Source organism: Papaver somniferum, chromosome 7 (genome assembly GCF_003573695.1).
Source record: "Papaver somniferum cultivar HN1 chromosome 7, ASM357369v1, whole genome shotgun sequence".
NCBI classification, from domain to species: Eukaryota; Viridiplantae; Streptophyta; class Magnoliopsida; order Ranunculales; family Papaveraceae; genus Papaver; species Papaver somniferum.
The window spans coordinates 10,733,469-10,759,603 of record NC_039364.1 but is presented as its reverse complement, the minus strand read 5'-3'; the positions used below and the strand labels follow the sequence as shown (position 1 = coordinate 10,759,603).

The window sequence follows — 26,135 nt, the reverse complement described above, 5'->3', positions numbered from 1 at the left end:
GTCGCCCCAAATCTTTGGGGCCCAAAATTCTCGTTTTTTCTTTTCTCAATCAGTAGTCAATTTGTGACGCTCATAACTGTTAGTAAAGAATATTGTTATGATTGTCTATTTTAAAGAAAATTGTGGCTTTTATTATTTTTCCAAATTTATTTTGTGACGGCTGTTATGTCGCTATTTTTTTAAAATTTAAATGTTTTTACCGTATTTTATGCCAAATCACAAGTTTAAAACCAAAAATGTAATATAAAAACTCAAAAATTGAGCGTCGCTATCCAAATACAAGTTGCTGCATTCAAAATATAAATTTATCCCCCTTGAAACTAAAACAATGATTCTGACCCTAACCTAATAGTATAATCCCTTCATGTTTAAAAAAGCGATATTATAACCTTTTCCATTTGATCTATTTTAAAGAGTTACGAGGAACCCTTTACCATCTGGTCCTTTGACATGCAGTTAATTAGTCAACTCGTTTTCATGATTTAAGTTAAATACATGGAAATATAGTGACGTAACAGTGGATTCCTAAGTTTATACTCTCCAAGTCTTCATTAGATATTAGTAAGCTGAAAACTTATCATGAGAAATTGAGCAGATGAAGCCGAAACGCAAACATGTAATCGTAAAGAGGTGCCAACAAAAACTCAAATCATTTTTTTTTCTAACATCTGACTAGTTTTATGCTCAAATTTGAGCAAACGTTCTTCTCTATCTAAGTTTTATTAGGCAGATTTTGAATAAAACTAAATTTTCTATTATTTTTTATGTCTTTCGACATATTTCTTCGCTATTTGATATGATTTTTTTTCCATTTGGGGCGATTTTTTCTTCTCTTTGAGGGCAATTTATTCAAACCTTGATCGTTGGTTCGTGGATTGCTATTCTCGATTCAAAAACATCGATGTTTCAACACGGTATTGCTTTGAATCCATATTCAAACAAAGGGATTTAGGGTATCCAGGTATGTTTTAATCTACGAGATTATGGGAAAATTATTCATTTCTTTTAGGAGCATCTCTTATTGAAGACGAAGAAAATCAGATTAAATGTTCACAATCGATTCTGGGTTATACCATCATTCTTCCCTATTACATATACAGAAATTGGATATCGTTGTGGTTTATAAACTCTTTCTCTTTGCGATTTACTTGTAATTGATATCTTTATTTGTATTAGGGTTTTGGCTGTCTTGTATTTTTATGTTTTTGTTAATCTTGTAAGCGATCATGTAGTCACAATTTTGGTATGAATAAATTGAAATTATTGATTGAAAAAAAAAAACAACAACAACAACTAAGTTTATGCATGTGTGTCATTATATTTGACTCCACGATGGAGCCAATACATCCTCCCTATATGGGGTCAAACTAAATTTTTCCGCGTTCATGGTATTTTTTGTGTTATTATTGAAATTGAAATTGAAGCTGAATTGTAAGGTAATACATAAGCTTTTATGGTATAAATGTTTGTTATTTTCTCCATCTAGAAGTAAATTTGTAGTAATTGAAAAAAAAAATTCATGAACCAATAAAAAAACACTAGTAACAAATTTATTAGAAAAACTATTGCTAAATTTTTTAGATGGAATTTGAAAACTACAGCTAATCAATTAAAATACTAAAGAAAAAAACTTCAATTTTCGTACAAAATTCATAATAACCAACAATCTGTTTAAGTTTAGAATAGGCTAATTATCAAGTAATCTATTATATACTTCGAAAATAAATAAATAATCTATTACATAAAATAACCCAATTCGAGATAATCTTCGCCAAATTGAAAGATCTAACATCGTTATGGATTATTCTTACCTTGTTTAGTTACGTAAATTTTGATTGCCAATTAATGGATCACAGAGAAATTATTTTAAGATTAAATAAAAAACAACCATTTTTTATTTTGATAACATTAGTTTATGATGCAAATTGTAATTACCTATGAAAAACCGGGGGTCTAACAACCACACTCAATATTTTATTTGGCAATCTGTATGCAACAAATTCCAATATAATTTCAAGAGAATCTAATAGACAGTCAAACTCAATCAAGGAAATATATCCAAGAATTTCTTTCTCAAATCAATCAGAAACTCAACAGGATGGAGTCCGTGAACTGATTAATATGAGAATAACTGTACCAACGACCAATGTTCAAGTCCCAATCAATTTATGTCCAACAAACAAGGTTAGATTTCTCAATTTATTGAACTACGCACAACCTGTGATATTTTAATTATATAAACTATAATGCGGAAAAGAAATAACACAGACGGCAAAAATTTTGTTGATGAGGAAACCACAAACGCGAAAAAACCTCGGGACCGAGTCCAGATTGAACACCACATTGTATTAAGATGCTACAGACTCTAGCCTACTACAAATTAACTTCGGACTGAAATGTAGTTGATCCCTAACCAATCTTACACTGATTAAGCTACAATCACGTTCCTTACGCCTCTTGAACCACGCTGGATTCTACGCACTTGATTCTTTTAGCTGATCTCATCCACAACTATGAGTTGCTACGACCCAAAGATGAAAACTTAATAATAAATCGGTCTCCTCCAGAAAAGTATATTCTGATAGATAAATCTGTCTCCCACAGAAATACCGATGAAGTTTTCATTCCTTCTTATGATAAATCAAGGTGCACAGGAACCAACTAATTATCCGGTCTTATACTCCCGAAAAACAACCTAGAAATATTAGTTATCTCACAATAACCCAACTGATTAACAGAAAAAGTTATTGTGGAATCACAAAGTTTGAGACGAAAGACTTTGTGACTACTTTTTATATCTTACCTATCAGAGATAAACTCGAGCAAGTCTTAGAGAAGATAGTACTCAATACGATAGAAGAAGTAAGATCAGAATACGCGATTACAAAGAAAATAGTTGGATCTGGCTTCAGAATCCCAATGAAGTCTTTAATCCGTTAACCTAATGGTTTTGGAAAAACTAGGCTAAAGGAGAATCGACTCTAGTACGTAACTAGGAGCACACAAAAGTGTGGGTATTAGTTTTCCTAAGTGCTAGAGTTCTCCTTATATACTCTTTCAAATTAGATTTGATTTCAATTAAAGCTAAGATAGCTTAGTAACAAAGCAAATAATGTCGACCGTTATGTGAAACCCTAATTCAAGATTCAAGCTAAGTCTACTTAGAAATAAAGCAATTAATCTCCATGTTTGATGGTCTTAGGTTGTTACACACAAATGAAATATACTTATATTTAGATGTTGATGAACCGTACCCAAACGTGTATACTATGTTGTCTCAAAAATAGTTAATCGAAGTTAGCCACATGAACATTTCTTGCTTAGCCATATTCATCTAGCACATTTAGATCAAATATGAAGACCAATCAATCATGAATGGAAATCAAATGAATCTATGTGCTTCAATAGGATTGATCAATTGTTCATCATTTCATAGAAATATTTATGAACCAATTGAATCGGAATCGGTTTGGTTAATGATCCAACAAAGTACTTATACACGATTTAATTCATGAACATTAAGCCAAGGTTTGCAAAGATTTCATTCCTTATATCATAGATGTTTTAGTTCATGAGTATGAAGATCATACATGACCAATTCTAGAACATTACCACTGAGTTCACAAACTGGGTACGTGAACAACAGTTCCAGACTTTGGTCTTGACCAGCCGTGCGCAAACTAGGTACGAACTGTTCCAAACCCAACTCAGGTTAACTCGTTCGCATAATGGGTATGCCTACAAGAGTTCTGAACCTTTCCAAGTAAATCAATTCGCATACTAGGTATGCAAACAAGAGTTCCAGACCTGAATCATGTTGTTAGAGCATTGCTCGGTCGAACTCGCAAGCGTTCCTAGCTATCTCAAGATTGTTTGTCAAATTTAGTTGATAAAAACTATAGTCTTGATTTCTAGTTTACCAATAGGTGTTTCGGACTAGAATAAATTATGTAGTTGAGTTTTAGAATTCACAAGGCTTACAACTGAAGACGAGGATTTAGTGAAGAACTCGGAAGAACTAATATGCATAGAGATCTTTAAGCATCTTACAATTGTGTAAGTGCGATTATCTATAGTGTGGATACCAAGGCCACCATCTTTGATGGGCAAAGTAGCCAGCCTGCGTTACAAAGGCCCATTAAATCCAACTCCGTAGAGATTTTTTAGACTGCAACTATTATATATATATATTTTTGGATTGCTGGTATCGTCTACGGTTTTTCATTAGAGTGCATCTATTTTCCCATAATGTTCTTTTCTAGCGCATATCTATTATCAACAATGTTTATTAACCTTCCATAACCGTTTATTATAGGGTTAATCCAATATTAAATACCATGACATACGTTAAGGGACATTAAATACTCTACTTTTTACCTTGGATTTAGGAATCATTTATAGAAAATGCAACAATCGTTAATCCAATACTAAATACCAATGAAATGTAGATACCTACTCTACCCTTATTGATTAATGTTTATTTTATCCTGATAGGAAATGAAAAGGTGGATTGAATCGTTTATTACAGTGGGACCTAGTCTTATGTTTAGCAAATAACTCCTAATTAATGCTGAATAAGTTATGTCTGCATATCTGTGTAGGATGTGTCTAATCTGATGGTGAACATTGTTTTGCATAAACCAAATATTTTATTCTTCTCCATTTTATCTTTTAAGTTTGATGCGATTTTTTCCCATTTCCGCATATTAGTTTTTAAATTGGTAATTATCAAAATTCCGGATATCTAAAAATATTACAGTAAAGATTTCTATAGAGTATTTTAGGAGACCTTAACTTTAGTTGTTTATATGTCTCGTCAGTATTTTTTTGGAGAAAAATAATTATAAAAACAATAGGACTTTGTATCCAGTTAAGTTAATAATTTAAAGAAAACCCATAATCTTCACTAATTTATTTAGCCAAAGACCTTAGTCATCATGTGGGGCATACGTCAAAACGCGGATTCACCAAATTTTCTTTCTGATAAATCTTCTAAAGTATTAGTGTATTACTATAAAAAATAAATAAGGCTAAAAACGGAATAGATGTTTTCTAATTAACATGAAAACATTTCCCCACGATAACTATCTTTCCAATAAAAGTAATCAAATTGCAACATAAAAAAAAAAAACGTTATTAACGAGGCTTCACCAAATTCTAAGACAAAAAGAAAATAATAATTGAATCCTTAACCTGTATACTAGTATACAAGTTAACAAGATTCTTTATTATATAGTATGTTCATTATCATACGAGCTCTCTTTTGATTTTTGAAATATTTTATATGGGTGTTTAAAAAAACTTACCATTATTTGTACACCATAAATGACCATATGAAAAACCTGTACATAACAGTCGCACTCAAAAATGTTGGTTTAGATAATACATGCATTAGAAAGTGATATTGAGAGAGGTAAACTATGTTTTAAGAATTTATTGAAGTGTAATTAGTAAGGGTTGCCTCCAAAATGTTTCAAGATTATGGGTATCATTTACGTATTTATTTCAATGACCTTGTCCATGGGAACAAGAATCTAATTTTCTAGCGGGTTAGTTTACTGTGTTGTTATAATTATGATTGTTTTCAAAATATGTTAGGATTATGAAGATAACTACGTATATTTATTTATATGATTATGGGGCTAAGAAAGCAACACCATAATTGTTTGGAAAATTGGCACCCCGAGCGCAGCGGAAATCAGGATCACAAAGGGAAATTGGTCTTTTGAACCAAATAGGGAGAAATAATAAGAGAGACAAAACATAAAGAAGCACACACACAACCACAACACAAGATATATGTGGTTCACCTTTACAGGCTACATCCACGACCAACACCACCAGAAAAACTTTCATTAAATCAAAGACCATTACATGCTCTTTCCACAACTTAAAACAGGAACCAAAGAGTTAACAAGACATACCCGAGAACACCATCGAAGAAAATAATAGAAACCAATTCTCTAAACATTCTTCAAACCAACCTCATGTCATCTCTTCTCAGGGCCGGCCCTGAAACGTACATGCCCCGAAGTTAATATATGAAATGATGCCCCCATACAAGCATATATAATTTTTTTTTGATAATTTTCTTTACCTTGTAAGTAAACTAAGTGACTGCTTATTTTTTAGATTAAGATTATACGCATACTAGAGTAGAAAAAAATGAACTCGAACGATATATTAAATTTATTGATAAGGTATAAACACTCCTCGTTCGACATTTTCTAAAGAAATATCTCTGATAATAGTTTTATCATCAAGTTTAAGGGTGCACAGGAACCGAGCCGGACCGATGGAACGAACCGGAACCGGTGGAACCGTACCTGGTTTTGGACCGAACCGAGGTACAAGGTACAGGTACCGGTCCAAAAAATAGGAACCGAGGTCTGGGGGTACAGGTACACGGTCCTGTACAAGTACCGTGCCGTACCGGACCGAATGTCCCGAATGATTAGAGCCGTTATATTTAGGGGATAAGGGATCAGTATTAGCCGTTAGATTAGAGGGGGGTATATAAGCGAACATTATAGGGTTTCCGTTTCTCTTTTCATTTTCTTCTTCTTGTTTTTTCCGTCTCCTCTCTGTCTGAGAAGGGACGAGCGACAATCTTCTCCATTACAAATGTTGATTAACAGAGACGAGCGACAATCTTCTCTTCTCCATTACAAGTGTTGATTGAAAGGGTAAGTGTTGATTCAAACGGTAAGTAATTAAGATTTGTAAGCGAACTGAACCTACTTTGAATCTCAAGTGTTGATTCAAAGGGTAAGCGAACTGAACCTAGGGTTTTGTAATTGAGATTTGTAATAATTCTGAATCTTCTGAGAATCTGAATCTAATAATTCTACCTTTAATCTTTTGATTTTTCAGATTTGTAATTAAGACTTGTTCATCAGATTTGCAAGAGTTGATTGATTTGGCTTGGATTTGGTAAGAATTCTATCTTCTTAATCTTTTCTTTTGATTTTTCATTACTTTTTTTAATGAAATTAGGGTGTTAAATAAAATCTGGGTTTTGCTTTAATTTTGTTGTTTAATGTTTGAAAGATTGAGATCTTATCTAATTGATGTGTGTTTCATTGAATTGTGATGCTATGCTCTGTTTTATGTTACTGAATTTGTGATTTTAGGGTTAGGGTTTTGTTTTTGGATTTGTTTGGATGAGAATTGATCAATTGAATGATGTTGAGAAGATCCAGATGTTATCTTGATTTTGAGTATGAGCTGCAAAATCTTTGGATTGAAAGTTTAGCTGAATTGCTAATAACAAGCTAGTACTTGTCTTAATTCAGGGTTCATGTTTTGTTATTGATATGGTACTGTGTATCTTGATGTGTGTAGTTAATTTGAGAAATTAGGGTGTTAGAAATTAAGGTGTTAATTTGTTTTGGTGGTGGTTTTGTAGTTCTCATCTTAATTATGAATTGAAGTTTGGTCTTGTGGATGTTGATCATTCTAGGATGTTTAGCTGATTAATGAATTGAGTCTAATGAAGAGTTGTTATGTATGTTGATGGGTTAAATGAGTTGTGATGCAAGCTGAGATGATATTGAGTTACTAACTACTATTATTTGTTTGGCAGCGTTACTTGGTCCTATCAACACTGATGACACCACAAGTGCTGCTGATATGGATTAGAAGATCAAGATTCAAGACTACTGCATCACTAGCTGCACTGCTAGTTGTTCTTTTTTTTCAGATTTTCTCATTTTCAAGACTTAGTGTGTGTGTCTATGGCTACTTCCTACTGCTAATTGTTGTTTTTTCGGATTTCCCAGACTTTAGTGTGTGTGATTGTGAGATTGTCAGTTCGTGTGCTACACTGCTAATGCCTACTGCTACTCAGGTTTTCAAGACTTTGTTTGTTTGGTTTTCTAGTAATATAGCTACTTATTAATTGTTGCTTTGTTCTAAGTATGAGTTATTACTTAATATATTGAAAAACAGGTAAAAACATGTACTTAGATTGTCAGAGAAAAAGACATATTTCTGTCTGGAAAAGAACCGATTGGAACCGGTATCGTACCTGGTACCGTACCTGGTACCGAATGCAACCGGAACCGAGGTACAAGGTACAGGTCCAAAATTTTGGAACCGAGGCTAGGGAGGTACAGGTACTCGGTCTCGTCAAGAACCGAGCCGAACCGTACCCTGTGCACCCTTAATCAAGTTATTCATTATTAAAGACCCAAAAAGAGATTTTATTAACTCACAATTTTTTGGCTTTGCTCTCCTTTTTCTAGTTCGAGATCCAGACCGGTGCTTTCTTTTTAAACCCGCATGCATACCTACAAATCAACGAAATTATTAAGATAAATACTATAGTTTATTAAAATATAAAATAATAACATGTAAAATAGTAAATTTCCTAAAATTATCGTTATAATCAATGATTTAATTTATGCCCTAAATTTTAATTTTAACAAATAACAAAACAAAATGATTAGTCAAAACAAGATGGTCACTAAATTAATAATTAGTTAGAAAAAATGATGATTACCTTGTATAGTTTTAAAGAACCCTAATTCTTTATTTTCCCTTATATTCTTAGTTCTCCCCTAGATTAAAGATTAAAGAGGAGAAAGGAGAGAAAACTTAAATAGGCTCTATTTTTAATTTGATAATCAAAGACACATTAAAGAAAAAAGGGTTTTGTTATCTTTTGCATCCATGCACAAGATAAGAGCCAATCATTGGCATGGGAAAGTGTAAAACACAATAAAATATATGAGAGAGGATGATTCTTCGCATTGGAGAAGGTAAACATGCATGGATTTTTGAACTTCTCTCTCCACAAATGCATTCTCCAATGCAAAGAATCATCCTCTCTCAAATATTTTATTGTCTTTTACACTTTTTCATACTAATGATTGGCTCTTAGTACCATAGCTCTTGTATAGAGTACCAACTCTAACTCCACGAGCTAATACCATAGCTCCTTTCTTCACTTTGCAATTGTGTTTGGTAAGCACAACTTCACAGTCATCATCACAAACTTGGCCCACATACGCCAAGTTTTTCTTCAAATTCGGAACGTGTCGTACATCCTTCAATTTCCATAAATCTCTCAACATGAGATTTTTTTTATTTTGTTGACCTTGCAGCGGATTGGTATTACAAATTATACCTAGTTTAACGTTGACTTTTTTACTCAAAATCGGAAGAAGGAAATAAATTTGATGCCCCACAATTTTATCGCCCGAAGTCAGACTTCGGGTGCTTCGGCTCAGGGCCGGCCCTGTCTCTTCTACACCGTCTTCATAGCTGCCGGTAACCGAGGAGAAACATGGAAACACTAGAAATAAGGTGTAGGGAAAATCCCCAAATCCTAAACACTAGAACACCAAAATCCTCTACAAGTTTTTCTATCACATCGATATTGACCTTCACGGTATCACACGATCTTTCCTACCAAAGAGACAAAAAATCCTAAAGCATACTAGTCTTCTACGTTGGATTATATAAACCTACAATTCTAGTCCTTTATATAGAGGAACAAACTTGACCCTTAAGAAAATTTCTCTGGAAATAAGTTTCCCCCTAAATTCCTAAAATTTAGGAACAAGTTGACACAAGACAAAGTTTGACTCAACTTTACACCACCAACTAACAATAATTTATATAATCCTTAGAATATGTAACTTTATGCAAAATCAATTACAAATATTTGAAATCCTTTATTAAATTTTTTATCACCAAAATATAAATCGGTAGTGCTATTTGGCTCCCTAATCCCCACCTCCATATTCTCCTCCCTACAATCTAAACCCCACATAAGGGGAATGGTGAACCCCACCTGAACGTGAATACGGATTTCGATATGGATGTGAGGCTTAAATTATATGGAGGTGGAAAATAGGGAGCGAAATAGCATTTTCGAATATAAATATAGCTCAGAATTAAAAGAACGAAAATAATTTGTGACTCTCAAATTCCGTGCTCCCAATGCTCCCAACATGAGGTGGCAATCCATATAAGCAACCAGTTTCCATTTTTTTCTAGTCTTGCTTTTTTTCTTCGCATATTTCTTCTTTTTTTTCCTCTTCAAGGACTTCTTTGAGTTCTTTCTTTGTTATCTCATCCACACAGCTGACGACTGAAATTTCAATCTCATAAATATTTCCAATCTATATTAATAGTAATCACCAGCATTTCATAAATATACTTACTACCCAAGAGTCAATATTCATCAGCGCTTCACTTGATCACTGAGATAAAATTACTCTAAATTTTTTTTATCAAATTTTTTTGATCAAATTCAGCCCAATGAAATCGGTATTTTGAATTCCTAATAAGGTATAGTATGTGAGACGATCATAATCATACTCCCCATTATACCATGTATTCATTAGCATAACTTTAACATGTCTGTATCATCTCCTAATATTCCCCTTAGTTGAGAAAGGATTTTAATAGCATATATCATTAGTTCATCATCATCATCACCATCACATATTAATACCCTCGAAATTCTGGAAACGTCAATCACTATCTCCATTTCCACTTGCATCTCTAGTTTTCGGTACTGCACTACTGCTTTTTCTTTTAATTGATTATTTTTTTTCTTTTGTGAAAGTTATAACCACATACATAAGTTAGAAAATAAAAAGGATTCAATGGATGCCACCTCATGTTGGGAGTATTTGGAGCACAGAATTTGGAAGTCACGAATCATTTTCGTTAAAAAAATCCAAAACAGAATCATTAGAATTGATTAAGAATTCACATTTACCGGAACTGCTAATATAGTTACCTATTTATTAGTAAGGGTACCAAGTCTTCTCATATAAGGCAAAATATTTTTTTTGTTTGTCCATTGTCCTATACGGGATTTGATAACTTCTCCAGTAAACCGGTATTCCATTAGCGTTATAACATGTCACACGTAAGCCCAATCCCTTCTTTTCTGTTAGGGCTTGTTTTGTGCGAGGCAGTTTTGAAGTGACTTTCTTGTTTCCCCATGATTCTCTCAACAAACGATATATATCCAAAGCGCTTACATGTACTGTATATATCTAGGTGTTCTTCAAAATCGTCATCAGAGGTTTGAAAAGGCATGAGCCATTGAGGAATGGAGAAGGTATTGCCATATGATGTTGTCCTACAGGTATTTTGCCGATTACCTATTCAATCGATCTTTAATTGTAAACTAGTTTGCAAAGCATGGTTAGGTATTCTTAAGGATCCCTTTTTCGCACTACAGCATGTCATATATCGCCAGCTTATTAATGGTGGTGATCATTATGCTTATGACCACGGCTTCCTTATGTTAATTATAGATTTTTCAATCTTCAGCGGTTTTTCACTTTGGTATCACGATTATGTTAAGACTAACGAAGAGGAGGTCGGATTGTACATGCCACCAATCAAGAGGATCAGTCATCCTACTATTCGGAGATACGATCACTATTGCTACAAATCTATTATTGGTTCTTGCAATGGTTTAATTTGTTGTTCTTTAAGTATTGACGGCGATCCTATCTATATTTGTAACCCTGTCACCAAAGAGTACTTGTGTCTTCCCAAATTGATGGATTCTCAGGAGTACGAGTCTGGAGGATTTGGCTACCATCATTCAACTAATGAATACAAGGTCGTTAGAATTTTAAGCAGAAGAAGCACCTCTGTGAAACGACAGGTCCAAGTATATACTCTTGGTGGTACTAGTGATCATGGATGGAGAAACAAAGATGATATTAGGTATGTATTTTCCCGTCGAGGGGGCATCTTTGTGAATGGAGAAATTTATTGGTTGTCTTATGACAGCACAATTGTGGCCTTCAATATAGCTGACGAAAAATTTCATGAAGTTATCAGTTTGCCACCTTCTATAACGGATGATTTCGGCCTTCCCCTTTTTGAAGTGGACGGATGCTTGTGTGTTGTAGAATATTTGAGGGATGATAAGAAAAATGACGTGTGGTTGTTAAGAAAGAGAACTGGTAATGATTTGAGCGGGAAAGAATTCCATACTTTGAGTTGGAGGAAGGAGTTCAGTATCTCAACTAGTATGTTCATTTTTCCACTCTCTATTACAAAAGGCGGTGGACTCTTGATCTGGCAAGATGGTGAGTGTCTTTGTTATGATCCAAAACATGGGATTGCGCAACACATTGGACACAGTAATAACGAATACATATTTGAGGTAATTCCACATACAAACAGTTTAGTTTCGTTGAAAGCTCTAGTTGATGAAAGGCCTGACAGGATAAGAAGAGAATAACTCGTAAGTAATCTTTAGTTGTTTGAATGGTTTCTTAATTTTATGCTTTTTAGGCGTAATTTGAAAACAGAGTAATTTTTCTGCAATTTATCGTGCAAATTTTTTTAGATGGGCATTTCGAATTTTTTATAGATGGGCATTTCGAATTTGATTTATATCGCAGTGGGTCAAACTTGAATGATAATAACTTTGAGAAAGCTTGCGTAGGAAACCAAGAAGAAGCACAAGCTTTAGGATTCTACAAGCGTCAGTGGCCTAAGGAGAAAGAATTGAACCAAGAGAAATGGCAATGCGGTGGCTATACCTTAGTCAAGCAATATTATACGAGAAATTTGTTATTTAGTCCATAAAACCCGATCCGGGTTAATATGTAGTCCAGCGAGATAAAACATTTGCTTGCTGGTCCAACAAAATTTCAAAAAGCATAAAATTATCAAGGTAACCCTAACAACACGCGTGTCACTAGCAGAGAAGAAAACACGCGTACAAAAAAACAATTTTCACTTTTCTTCTTGTTTTCATCGATATTTCATTCTTCTTCTTCATCAGAGAAAAGAAAATCAAAACCCTAGATTCAAAAAAAAAAGACAATCAAAAATCAAACAAGTTACAGAAAATTCGAAAAATCGTGTGAATCTCAGATACTCTTGAAGAAACTAATGTTAACGAAGAAGATTTTATTGATGCTGATGATGATATGGGTTTACATATAATTAAGGTATGTATTAAGTTTTTCAATTTCAATTTTATATCAAAACTGGGGTTTTTTCAGTTTCAAGTTTTTCTTGAAGAAATTGATGTTAATCGAAAAATTAATGTTTTCAATCTCCTATTAACATCAATTCGTTGGTGCAATACATATCAATATACACTGTAATTAGCATAACAGATTTTGAAGCTATTTAACAGGTATTTGTTGTAATTTTTTTGATCTTCTTCAATTTTTATTTCTTAGGTTCGTATTTTTTTGAGAATTTTTGTTACAAAATTACTAATTTCATAGTTACTGCTATGAATTTGGGGTTTTTGTATGTGTAGTGGAATATTGAAAGTTTCACAATTTTTTTCAAGTTCTGGATATATAAAAGTTTTCAGATTTTTGCTAAACCCTTAGTTCATGCTTGAATACATTTAAATATGTAGTAAGGGAAAGAGTGATTAGTTGATGATATATATTGTATAAAATCCTAGCATAGTTTATGCTTGAACATATCGATATGTACTTAAGAAAAAGTGATTCGTTGATGTAATACATGTCAGTATGTATCATTGAATACCAAAAAAATAATATGCAGTATGTGTTAATACAATACATAGCAATATGTTTTGTATTGTTGAATATAAGTAGAATTCATCAGCGCTATATATCAATTTGTATTATTTGTATTATTGAATACTTGGATTGCATATGCATCAGGTACATATCAATATGTATTGTCGAATACTGATGGATATTTGGTTGTACCGTGAATAACTGGATAGTTTTTGATTGTGTCAACTGCCAGTACGTATTTGCCTGTAGTTTTTGATAGTGTCAACTGCCAGTACGTATTTGTCTGTATTGCGAAAAATGAAGTACATATCACCATGTACTTGTTGATGTATCGTTATTACTTTGTTTTCTTATGAATACCCTTGTTGATTATGCATGTGATATGAAAGAAAAATCCATATGTACTGGTAAAAATTGCAGTACATATTTGGTTGTACCATGAAAAACTGGATGGTTTTTGATAGTGTCACTTACAATACGCATTTGCCTACTATATCCTCCGCCTCCTAGAAGCACCTGTAGATGAGCCATATAATTTCAATACGATCAGAAGTCCAACTATCCAATCAGAATCTTAAATACTTACCATTGTTATAAACACTACGAATGGGATAAAGCAATTATGAAATGAGAAGTTTGTAGTGTATTACATGAAGAACATTTGCAAATGAATATAATCTTACAATACATATAGATATGCACTTAGGGAAAAAGTATTGTAGATGCAGCGTATAAACCGTCTGGTCTTCACTACATTCCTATAATACATATTGGTATTTACTTAAGAGAAAATTGTTTTGTAGATGCAGTGCATATCATTATGTATTGTAAATCCTACAGTACACATTGATATGTACTTAGGGAAAAAGTCCTAGCCTAGTCTATGTTTGAATACCAACAAGAATGACATGTAGTATGTATTTATACATTCCATATTGTAGATGTGGTACATATTGATATATACGAGAAAGCTAGTTTATGTTTGAATATACATCCACTGTAAACAGAAACAAATAAGTACATGGCTATGTTCAATAATATGTTTTACTACTATGGAGATTATTTCTATCATCGTAGTTCACTATGTTTTAACACAATGTTAGCATTTTATCCTTTTAATATCGCTTATAGCCTTAGAATCATAATAAACACAAATGATATTGTAAGGACTGTTAATAGAGAAGAATCTGTGATATTCTGGATTCCATTTGAATTTGCAGTATTCTGGGTGGTGTTGGCTAGGTGAGGTTGCTGATGAGGAACTTAAAAAATTGAAAGTCAAAAAAAAAAGGGCCAAGAAAGTTGTAGGCTTGTAGCTGCTGCTAATGGTCGGTATGCTTGCTAAAATTGCTGAACCCGAAGCCTAAGAAAAATCTCTCAGAGTGACAAGCCATTTAATGACATTGGTGCAATGATGCTCACGAACAACTAGTTAAGAATAACCATATTACAATCTGAAGGTCTAGAGTCTTGGATAGTTGAAATCCTTTTTAGGATCTCTGACGGTGTTTTAATGGTAGCAATTTTCAAGCCCTTCATTGTTTGGTTCCAGTTCTCATCAAGCTAGACATACCGAGAAAAAAGAATAAGCACTCATATTACAAAATGTGAAAATAGTATATAATTTAATCATTGTCTAGTGGCTTTGTCGATTGTAGCTGCAACTTCATTTTATTTGAGTCATAAATATTGAATTTTTTTCGGAAACGTGTTTTCCCGAAAAATATACATTGAATTCATTATTGGTACAAAAAATATTGAACTAAATCTCAAAATCAGTGCATAAACTTTGATGTGCTCAAAAGGAGGACTACTTTTACAAGGTACATAACTGTAACCACACCATGTCACCATATGTCTTGTGTCCGCACCTGGATCTCTTCATTCATGTACTCGATATACCCGCACCCCATGCTTAGTTCATATCATTATGTACTAAGTATCATACTATTCAAGTTGATGAGATAATTCTTCATGTCTCTCCTATCCTTGATGCCTGCAAATTCTCTAACCTCAATGACTTGTCTGTTGTATCTCCAACGGCCATAGCTACAGTTGTTGTTTCTTTATTGAATTTGAGCTTTTTTAGACTACAATTTGAAATCTAAGATGGTTTTTACCCTTATCTCATTCACTTTGATGCAATTATTCTTCGCCTTCCTGGTTGAGGCATGACTCAGATGGGTGGAAGAACAGTATCTTCCTCGGTACTCATCAATCCTGTGGCAAACTAAAAAATGAATTATGAGATGTTGAACTAATAGTATGCAACAATACATAAATTGGGATATATGTGCATTGTTGTGTATGATTCTCATAGTGCATATTAATATGTATTGGTAAAACCCTAGTGTATGCCTAAATATGAAGAAAGTTTTTACAAGGTACATATTAATACGTACTCATTCTTGTTTCTGATACCAATAATAGATATTGATATGTACTCATTATTGGATGATCCCAATAGTGCATACTAAAGGGATTCTATACTTTTCTCATAGTTTGCAGACTCACTGTCTGAATGGGGGACATCTTGGTAATACTGACTTGAATAAATTGCCTTACTAATGGGATATGATGATCACAAATTTTAAAAAGAATATACCACCCATCAAAACAGATGTATATAGGTATCATATACAACATAAAGTTGGTGAAAATTAGTTAACTAACGTCTTGGATGCCAGTACACGATTCAAAAACGTGCATATCCTACCAACCACAAAATGTAATGAACGCTAAATTTGAGCAGCTGGTTTGCTCACCTACTGTAACCTAAAAGCGCAAATAACAACCATTAAATCACTTTAAGATGTTCAAAAGTGTTAATAAAACACAGGTTCATAGCATTCTAACATAATCACCAGGGTCAAGCTCTTTTCTTGTACTTACAAGTTACAACCCAAATCAGTTTGAAAAATCAGCTTTCGCAGAAACAAAATTAGAAATCATTAACATAAACAAAAAACATAAAGCAAATGGTCAAGAGGAACTCCTTTAGTTGCATATTTCAAAATCAAATGAATGAAACAATACCTGCATGGATCGTAAAATCCTTCTCCCACTGCTTGGCTCTAGGCAAACAATACATTCATTTACTGAAGAACTCGGAACAACTCTGTCAAGAACCAAATGTCTTCGTAACTCTTTAGGAGGTCTCATAATATTTAGGAGTGTCTACTTGGTTTCGAACCTACTCAAAACATACCGAAAAAACAATCAAGACAAGGATGTATATGTTAAGAACTGATTTACTAGAAAATAGAAAACTGGAATCCAATAAATGTTAAAGAAAAAATAAAGAACAACAAGCGAATACATACTTACATGTACCCGAGTGCAAACCATTACACATAGACGTGTACAAAGTGAAAATACAATACACATCGATATGTATAGAGTAAGAACCCAGTACGTATTTCTATGTACCACCACCAAATCAGCCTCATATGTAGGCTAATTTAGTTCCAACCACCGGTGACTTTCCCATACTATAACTTTGCTTCATTTCCTCATGACTTCCGCGGTAGACTTATTTCATCCAGAATTAACTTCATATATTAGGTTCACATAATGTTTTGCACTCGGATTTCAAAAAAAAAAACTTTCATCCATTCCATTAACCATTTTCTAGCACATTTGTAATTAAATGCATTCATGAGAAACCTACGAAAACGCATGCATTGGAAGTTATTAAAACTGAAACTAATCATTTTTTGTAAAATTTCACAAACTATGGAAAGGTACTGAATGAAATGTGCTACCTGCGTAACATTTCCCTCGCTTCTAACTTCTTTGATTACATTCATCAATGTTTTCAATGATAATCTCAGCCATCTTGAGAATAATCAATTGATTCTTAAGTTTGCTTTGGGACAAAATTCACATCATTATTTTAATTCTCCATCTATCCACCATTAGGAGTTGGATTTCCTACTTAATCATCAGAAATAGAATTAATAAAGAACTAAGATATCCCCTAAACAGCAATAATATGAATCATTGTGATGTCCCCTAAGATGTCCTCACGAACAGATGAAAACAACGAACTGGCATCATATCCATGAACATATATAATGTTACAAATATTAAAAATAAAAAACTAAAATTGAAATTATCGAATTAGTCTTATAAGCAAGTATTCTATCCTCACTAACATCTTTACATTCATTGCCGACTGTAAATCCATTAGATAACTAAGAAGTAAAACTAAAAAACATTAAGAAATAAAAACCAAAAATCGATCAAAATAACAAAAAAATAAAATGAAATCCAACTAACCGGAAACAGGAAGACCGGTAATCATCACTTTAGTCGACTAAATCATATCGTTTGAATAGACAACCTTCGTTTTCCACCATTAAAGATTGAAATCCAGATGAATAATAAGATAAAAAAGTTTAGAAAAAATCCCAATTTGATGAATCTATATATTTGTCTTATTTTTTTCACTAATCCATTACTGGATCTTCTTCTTCCTTATTATCACTTGCTTCTCCTCTTCTTTTCTCCATCATATAGATTCATTCGAGAGAAAAAAAATAAAAATCTCTGCCAAAGCTTAGATCCAGAAATTAAAAACGAGTGAAAGGAGAATTTTGGGCATTTATAAAATGCACTTAAATGACACGCAGTGCTTTGGACCTGGGGATAAATTTTTTGGTCAAAAAATATATTTTTGGACCAGCGAGTAAAACTAATTGGTGGGTGGACTACACACCAAACGAATTCTTCAGGGATGGATTAACCAGTAATTCCTAGATATTATATTCGTAATTTTGATCGGGATGTTGCTCCCCGTCTTTGCATTAAGCGAAAACTTCAACTAGGTAAATCTAATACCAGGAGTGGTTGGATCCCCAACCAATCTAGTACTTATCTTGTACTTGTTACAGCCAATTCTTCGAGTTAATTTTTTTAATGAATTCTTTTACTGCATTCCATGCATTCCATATATATGTCTTATACAACGAGAAAACTTCATTGTTTTTCTTTAAGGCCAAAAGGCTCAAAGTTATTATGCTCGTTAATGTTGTCATCATCTCACATGTTTCAGAGTTAATCTAAAGTTCAGAAAATCAGTTTTTGAGAGAAAAGAAAATTATACCTTTGAAAAGAAGACTACATGAGTTAATCAAAATATCCTCTTATTACATAAAACTGTTACATGAACTACCACTTGGAAAATACAAATCGAGAGATTTTTTTTTTCTTTAAAAAAAACAGAAACTTTTCCTCAACAACTTTAAGGTTCATGTAACCGTTTGATTCAATGTTTTGGATATTCCTCAAGATTTATCTGGATTCAGGATGTTTGATCACTGTAAGTTTTGTAAAAACATTTTATCATGTTCTTTAAACCATACTACCCAGAACTGATCATTAATTAATCAAGGTTTTGGATGAGGGCATGAGTACTGAATTTGATGGAATGCCACACTTGAATACTCTTGTTCACTGAAAGCTGTCGGAGTAGATTCTAAGATAATTGAATTTGCAATACCGCATAAATTAAGGTTACCAGACTTGCAGAAGATTGCGCAGAGTAAATTCTATTTTGCTGGTACAACAAAGCACGAGTTCATGGGCATCGGAATGATCATCCAAAGGCTTTACAACTATATTACGGTAATAGACCGGAAAATTAAACACTTAAATTTATTCCTTGCATGTGTGCTAGGATTTTCTATTTTACTCTGAGAACAACTCTCTCGGTTTGCATGTGTGGCATGGAAGTCAAAGAAAACCGAAAGATAACTTCAGAATCGTACCATTCTAGTCAATTTCAGTAATTTCAGCAATATGATCCTTAATTTTTGGTTGAGGTTGACTGCATCAGATATGTAAATAGATCTATTGTAGAGGATAATATAGGGGTTTTCGACTTTAGTAGGGTTTTGTTAGGGTTTTTGGGCACAGTATAAAATGATAAGAAACCTAAACATTTTGAAGAATATATGAGATTAGTGTTTCAGAGATGCAGGATAGAACACCATACCGTTGAGGAAGAAGAAGTTCAAGTATATCCTCACCATTCAGTCAATATCCTAAATCCATCACAATATTGATAACCCAGATAATTTTTGCGTATCCAAAACATTGATCAAACCATTACTAGATCCTAAAAGTTGTTGGGAAAAAGGATGTTTATAAATCTCTCTCCCAATATTTATACTTTTAGGTCAAGTAAAGGTTTGATTTTATGTAACAAGAGGATATTTGATTAATAAATTCAAGTTGTCTCAAAGAAGCCACATCCTGAACAATCCCCATCCCGAAAACATTGAATCAACTCATTACACGAAGTCACGAACCAAAAAGTTACTGTTCAACGGGTTTTTTAAATTTCTCCATTTATATCTTTTAGGTTCATGTAATGGGTTTGAACACACTGATTTGTTATGTACTTTTGGATTGAGTTCAGCTGCACCATGTTATTTATTAATCTTTATGGAACCCACAAAAGATTGGACCAATTGATGAATCTGTAACTATGTAGACTAGATTTCTGAATACAAGGTTGTCCGAATTTTGGCAGTGTACACTGTAAAACGGGTCCAAGTGTATCTCTTGGTGGTACTATTGATGAGGGATGGAGAGACAAATATGAAATTAGCTATCCATTTTCCACTCTAAAGGGTATCTTTTTGAATGGAGAAGTTTATTGGTTGTGTTATGATAGGAAAATTGTGTCTTTCAATGTTGCTGATGAAAGATTCCATGAAGTTATCAGTTTACCACCTGATATAAAGGATTGGGTTCTCTATCTCGCTTTTTTTGCACGGGACGGATGCTTATGTGTTGTTGAACGGTTGCTGCATCATCATAAAGATGATGTATGGTTATTAAGAAAGAGTAGTGTGAATGGGAAAGAATGTCATACTTGGAGTTGGATCAAGGAGTTCAGTGTTCCTACAACTATGTCAATTACCCCGCTCTCTATTACAAAAGGTGGTAGACTTTTAATGTGGCAAGGTGGTGAATGTGTTTTTTATGATCCAAACCATGGAATTAAGCAACACATTGGATACAGTAATAATGGAAATATTGTAGATGCAATTCCACATATAAACAGTTTAGTTTCGGTGAAAGCTCTAGTTGGTGAAAGGCCTGCTGATAGGAAAAAAAGAAAATTGTGGGTAACTAATCTAGTATCTGCAAGTAGTTTGAGTTCAACTGGTGTTTCTGCTAAATTCAGATGATATCGAGCAATACCTTCCCTCAACTCCGAGACTCTTAGTCTTAGCAAAATCCGTAGACAACCCATGTTGAATCCCAACTGCCATCTTTTGCCTACACCACACAGGCAGAACTAATTGAAGACTAAGCAACTATGTAAGAGTTCATAGCAAAGGGGGTAAGGGGACCGCATAGCTACAACCCAGAGTCTGGAGTGGGCTTTTCATCTCAATTGCAACTTGCTGGGGAACAATGCTAAGGTTAGAAGAAGAATGCAAGGTCAAAGAAGAACTACAAAATGGAGGTCCAATCAGGCTAAACTTTTACTTATATTTCATAGTTTCAGTAATATTTTTGTAAGGATTATATTTCCAAGTATGCAACACAGCGGTAATCATAGTGCTCATTGTTATCACAATACCTTGTCTATGGAGACCCTCCAGTTGATTATTATTAATACATGTGATTTTTTTTGTACGTGACCAAAGTTATGAGAATTCCAGTTACCAAGAGCATGTCTGACCTGTTCTAGGGATTGTTTATGCTTGAAGGTTTTAGAGCCTTGAATATTACATTCCCAGAATTCCTCAACAACAGTCTTAATTACATACTGAGTCTCCTAGGTCTCCTAACCGGATTAATATCCCTAACCCGCGCAATGATAAACATGAGAGTTAGGAAATAAATTAAACCAAATATCATTCCCTAACTAAAGTCTATGTAGATTGTCTAAATTCCAAACCATGTCTCCTCTTAGACCAAGTAAACGGGTTTCCAGAAAAAGTATCCACAAAATCCCTTGCATTATCTAGAACAGATTGAGTGACAGGAACCCCATCATCCTATAAGGATTTTAGGAAAAAGCACATTCTGACGAGATTGTTTAATGAAATCCCACTCAAGATCTCTATTTCCGCTAGGAAGAGCACCAAAAACACATGAAAGCAGAGGACCTTTAGGCCTAGCATCAATCTTTAATTCACAGTTAATGACATTATAAGAAGAATTCAAGACTCTATAATGTAGACAATCAATAAAATGCATAAACCACCTGAAATTAAGGTTAGAATGAAAGTTACCTCAAGTAATTTGCTCTGCTCTTATAACTAGAGAAGACGAGCTTTAAAACGGTTAAGAGATGGTGACGTGGCTTAGTAACACGTGGGATTGAAGGATGACATGGCAGAGAGCGTACCTGGTGACTGGATGGATGACAGGGAGGGACATAACAAAGAAATATGCATTTTATTGGACTGCGTCCCCATCCAAATGTCCCAATTGCAATTTCCCAATTGAATTCGTTTCAAAAACCAAATCTCATCGTCTCTACTTATGACTTGTGCAGATATCACCACCATTTTCACCCGCAATCTCACCACCACCATCTATATTGAGAACCAAACACCTTGAATTTCTTCTTCGACAATGGAAGAATCAGAGACTTCCAATTCTGGAATTGATTATCATCATCATCCTTGAGGTTGATTGGATTGGTGATCTCTGCGATTTGGAGAGACATGTGTGATTCCATTATGAAATTCAAGCAAAAGAAAGAAGATTGAGATAAAAACAAATAAATGAGAAACTGATTATATTTTAGTGACATAGAGAAAACAGCTACCCCTATACATGTCTCACAGACTGAGGGAGGTGACACGACAGATGAAAAAGAGTTACGTGTCAAATATTGATAGGTTACACCTCAGCGAGTGTAAACGAGGTGTAGGTAAAGCTGTGTGCGATCATGGAATTATGGGCCAAAATTGTAAATTCGGTAATATTTGTTTATAACTAGGTGGGACGCCCGTGCTTTGCACGGGCCCTGATATTTTGCAGAGAATACGCATGTTTTTGTTGGTGTGATTGTTAGGATTCAAAAAATGAAATTTGGAACAAAAAAATATATAATTAACATAGCAAAATGGTAAAAATGATGATATTAAAGTTTGCAAAAATATATCTAAAAATTATCAAATTCCTTACATTCATTGCAATAATATTTTCAGCTGATTAAACTGTTGCAATATATACAACATCCTCTATGCCTTTTTTTTTTTTCCTGACACAATGAATCCTCCAGGTCACCCTTCACTGTTTAGGCAGAGTTATTATTAGGCTTGATATATAGGTATAACCCCAACAAATGGTGGAGTTGCTTCAATTATGCTGTTACAGAAGTCTATAAATTTACCTGCAGCTTCCCATAACCACAATTGCAAAATAACGGCGCGCCAGTGCTTAACAACAATTTAAATTTTAGAGATTCTCATTTGGTTCTTACCATTCATTCAAACCCTTCATTTGAAGTTTATATATATGACCATGCCTTTTATTTGCCGGATCAAATCTTCATGATGCAGTTTAAGCATTGCATCACTTCATAGATCCATTCATTAGTATCGGATCTGGTCTCCCACTCTCAGAAGCAATCCACTCTTTATATATTTGCTTTCTCCACTGTCCCCCCATGGTTGACAATCATTCTCAGCAGCAAGCCACTTTATTGTCAAACTGAACAGACAATAAAAAAAAATTAATTAATTAATCTTATGGATTGCGGATGGAAGATGAAATACATGGTCATCTAATTGAATATGTGTGACTAATACATCAGAATAGGCACATTTTTGTGCTTCTAAAGTAGTTGCCTGCTAATGCCGTAAACAATTAAATACATTTGCACAATTAAAAGACTTTCTGATAAACAAAGTATATACATGTTTTGCCCCTAAGAAATGAGTGTAACGTTTTGGGATGGATGCTACTTTGAGTTGATAATATACGGCCTCAACATCCTCAATAATCTGATCTTTAGATGGGAGTGAAATGCGACCGGATAAAACACCAGCTATTTAGAAAGAACTGTCCAAGGTTTCCCGTTAAATATTTAAGCCCTGGAGCCGATACGGGTAGTAATTGCTATCTTAGAAATATAGGTGATCACAAAATTTTTGTTTAGAAATTGAATATGAAAATTTGGATACAACAAAATTTTATTTATTTGGAGATCTTTTTAAGATAGTTAAAAATTAGGAATATCAATTCATACCTTGATATCTCTGAATATACACAAACATCTGCAAAAATAAATAAAAATCAAATCAAAACCTAGAAAAAATATTTAATCAAATTAATGAGATCATAAAATTATTAAGAATAAGACGATGGAAATTTACCTAATTGTTATTTCCAGCAGCAAACCCACATTTTTCTGTTTTAAACCATACAAATTCTTCTTTAGCCTGCATACCATCTCTTCCTTGCCTTTTACTATGAATCCTTCTGGCTGCTTCATGTAAATTTATTCATCAAGGTCACCATGAAGAAAAGATGTCTTCACATCCAACTGTTCAAGGTAGAGATCTTCCGAAGCCTCCAAGCTTAACACTAGTCGAATAGTAGTCATCTTCACAACTGGAGAAAATATCTCATTGTAGTCGATACCCGGTTTCTGCTGGAAACCTTTTTCAACCAACCTCGCCTTGTAGTGAATTTATCCATCTGCTTCAGACTTCATCCGATAAACTTACTTGTTATGCAACGCCTTCTTACTTCTTGGTAATTTTGCTAACACACATGTTCCATTCTCCTCAAGTGAATCCATCTCATCTTCCACAGCAAGTTGCCACTTGCATGAATCATCAACCGCTAGTGCTTCTTTAATATCCTCAGGTTCACCTCCATCCGTAAGTAATAGATAGTTCAGAGCATACCTTGGGTTTGGTTTTGGAGTTCTTGATGATCTTCGTACTTCTTGTGGAACTATAGGAGTAACTCCCACTGCAGCAGAAGTCTCTTCACCTTGTACTTCTCTGCCATCAGCAACACCATGTCGTTCTTGTACCACACTTTTTTCAGAAACATCATCAATATCGATATACAACTCCTAATCGACGTTGCTTGATCCGACATCTTTAACTTGTGTTTTATTCCTGTCTTTGTACAGCTCATTCTCATTAAAAATGACGTCTCTACTTCTAATAACCTTGTGACCCTCGTAGTCCCAAAGTTTATACCCAAAAGCGTCATTTTCGTAACCAAGAAATATACACTTCTTTGCTTGAGAACCTATCTTAGACCTCCCACCGGGACTAAGATGAACATAACCAACACAACCAAAAACTTTCAAATATGAAAGATTTACCTTTTTATCGGTCCAAGCCTCCTCTGCAACCTCATGCACCTATCACCTAGCACGTGCATTCAACATCCAATTCATATCTAATGGACTACTAGGTGTCCTATTGATTAAATAAGCAGCCATTTATGTTGCATGTGCCCAGAAGGTCTCGGGCAAATCAGACTGCAACCTCATGCACCTAGCACGTGCATTCAACATCCAATTCATATGTTCTGCTACTCCATTCTCTTGTGGCGTCCATGGAACTTTCCCCTCCAAACGAATTCCATTTGTAGCACATAACTGTAAGAATTCTGTTTTGTCATACTCACCACCGTCGTCTGACCTTAGACACTTCAACTTCAGAACAGTTTCTGTTTCAACCAAAGCTTTCCACTTCTTAAACACTTCATACACCTCGAATTTATTCTTCATGAAGTAAACCCACACCTTCCTTTAGTGATCATCAATAAAGGTGACATAATATTAGAACCCGCTGTGAGATGCAACATCAATTGGTCCCCATACATAAGTATGAACCAAATCAAGTTTCTCAGTTTTCAAGGATCTGCCGCCTCTGCTGAAACTAACCCGTTTTTGTTTTCCAAGAACACAGTCTTCACAAAAACTCATATCAACAGACTTCACCTTAGGTAGATATCCTCCCGAACATAGAATATTCATGTTCTTCTCACTCATGTGCCCTAATCTTCTATGCCATAAGTTAGCGTCTGCACCACTACTAGCCACTGCTAAAGTAGTTCCATTTGAAGTCCGGTATAGAGTATCAACTCTAACTCCACGAGCTAATACCATATCTCCTTTCTTCACTTTGCAATTGTGTTTGGTAAGCACAACTTCACAGTCATCATCACAAACTTGGCCCACATACGCCAAGTTTTTCTTCAAATTTGGAACGTGTCGTACATCCTTCAATTTCCATGTCGAACCGTCGACTTTCAAAATCACATCACCCAAACCAATGATGTCGCATGCTGCACCGTCACCTAAGAATACTTGGGCATAGTATCCTTTTCTATAAGAGATCATAATACTCTTATCACCCGTTGCATAGAAAGAAGCTCCCGAGTCTATAATCCAAGACTCATCTTTCTTGTCCTCAGAGAGTAGTAGAAAACCTTCCGTAATCACCTTCTTGTTATCAACAAGGACCTTCACCGGTTCCGCAGCTGCAACTACGTTGACCTCTTCTTGATTACCTTTGTTTCCAGCATTATTAGCCCCTTTGTTTTCCGGACAATCGCGCTTGAAGTGTCTTACTTTCTTACACGCCCAACACTCAACAACACCTCAAGTCCGGGATTGAGATCTCCCCA

At 34.3% G+C, this 26,135-nt stretch overlaps 1 protein-coding gene and 1 long non-coding RNA gene across 2 annotated transcripts; one reads left to right on the top strand and one right to left on the bottom strand.

The window, feature by feature from the left end:
• Nucleotides 1-11,074: 11,074 nt before the first annotated feature.
• Nucleotides 11,075-12,226, top strand: LOC113294084 (F-box protein At3g07870-like). The gene has a single exon (XM_026542507.1). The coding sequence runs from the start codon at nucleotides 11,075-11,077 to the stop codon at nucleotides 12,224-12,226; it is 1,152 nt and encodes a 383-aa protein (XP_026398292.1).
• A 3,048-nt stretch (nucleotides 12,227-15,274) lies between these two features.
• On the bottom strand, nucleotides 15,275-17,050 carry LOC113293824. Its single transcript, XR_003332594.1, has 3 exons — nucleotides 16,827-17,050; nucleotides 16,536-16,692; nucleotides 15,275-15,729 (listed from the first exon to the last, which is right to left on the bottom strand). It is a non-coding gene; the product is annotated as an uncharacterized LOC113293824 (long non-coding RNA).
• Between the last annotated feature and the right edge of the window lie 9,085 nt (nucleotides 17,051-26,135).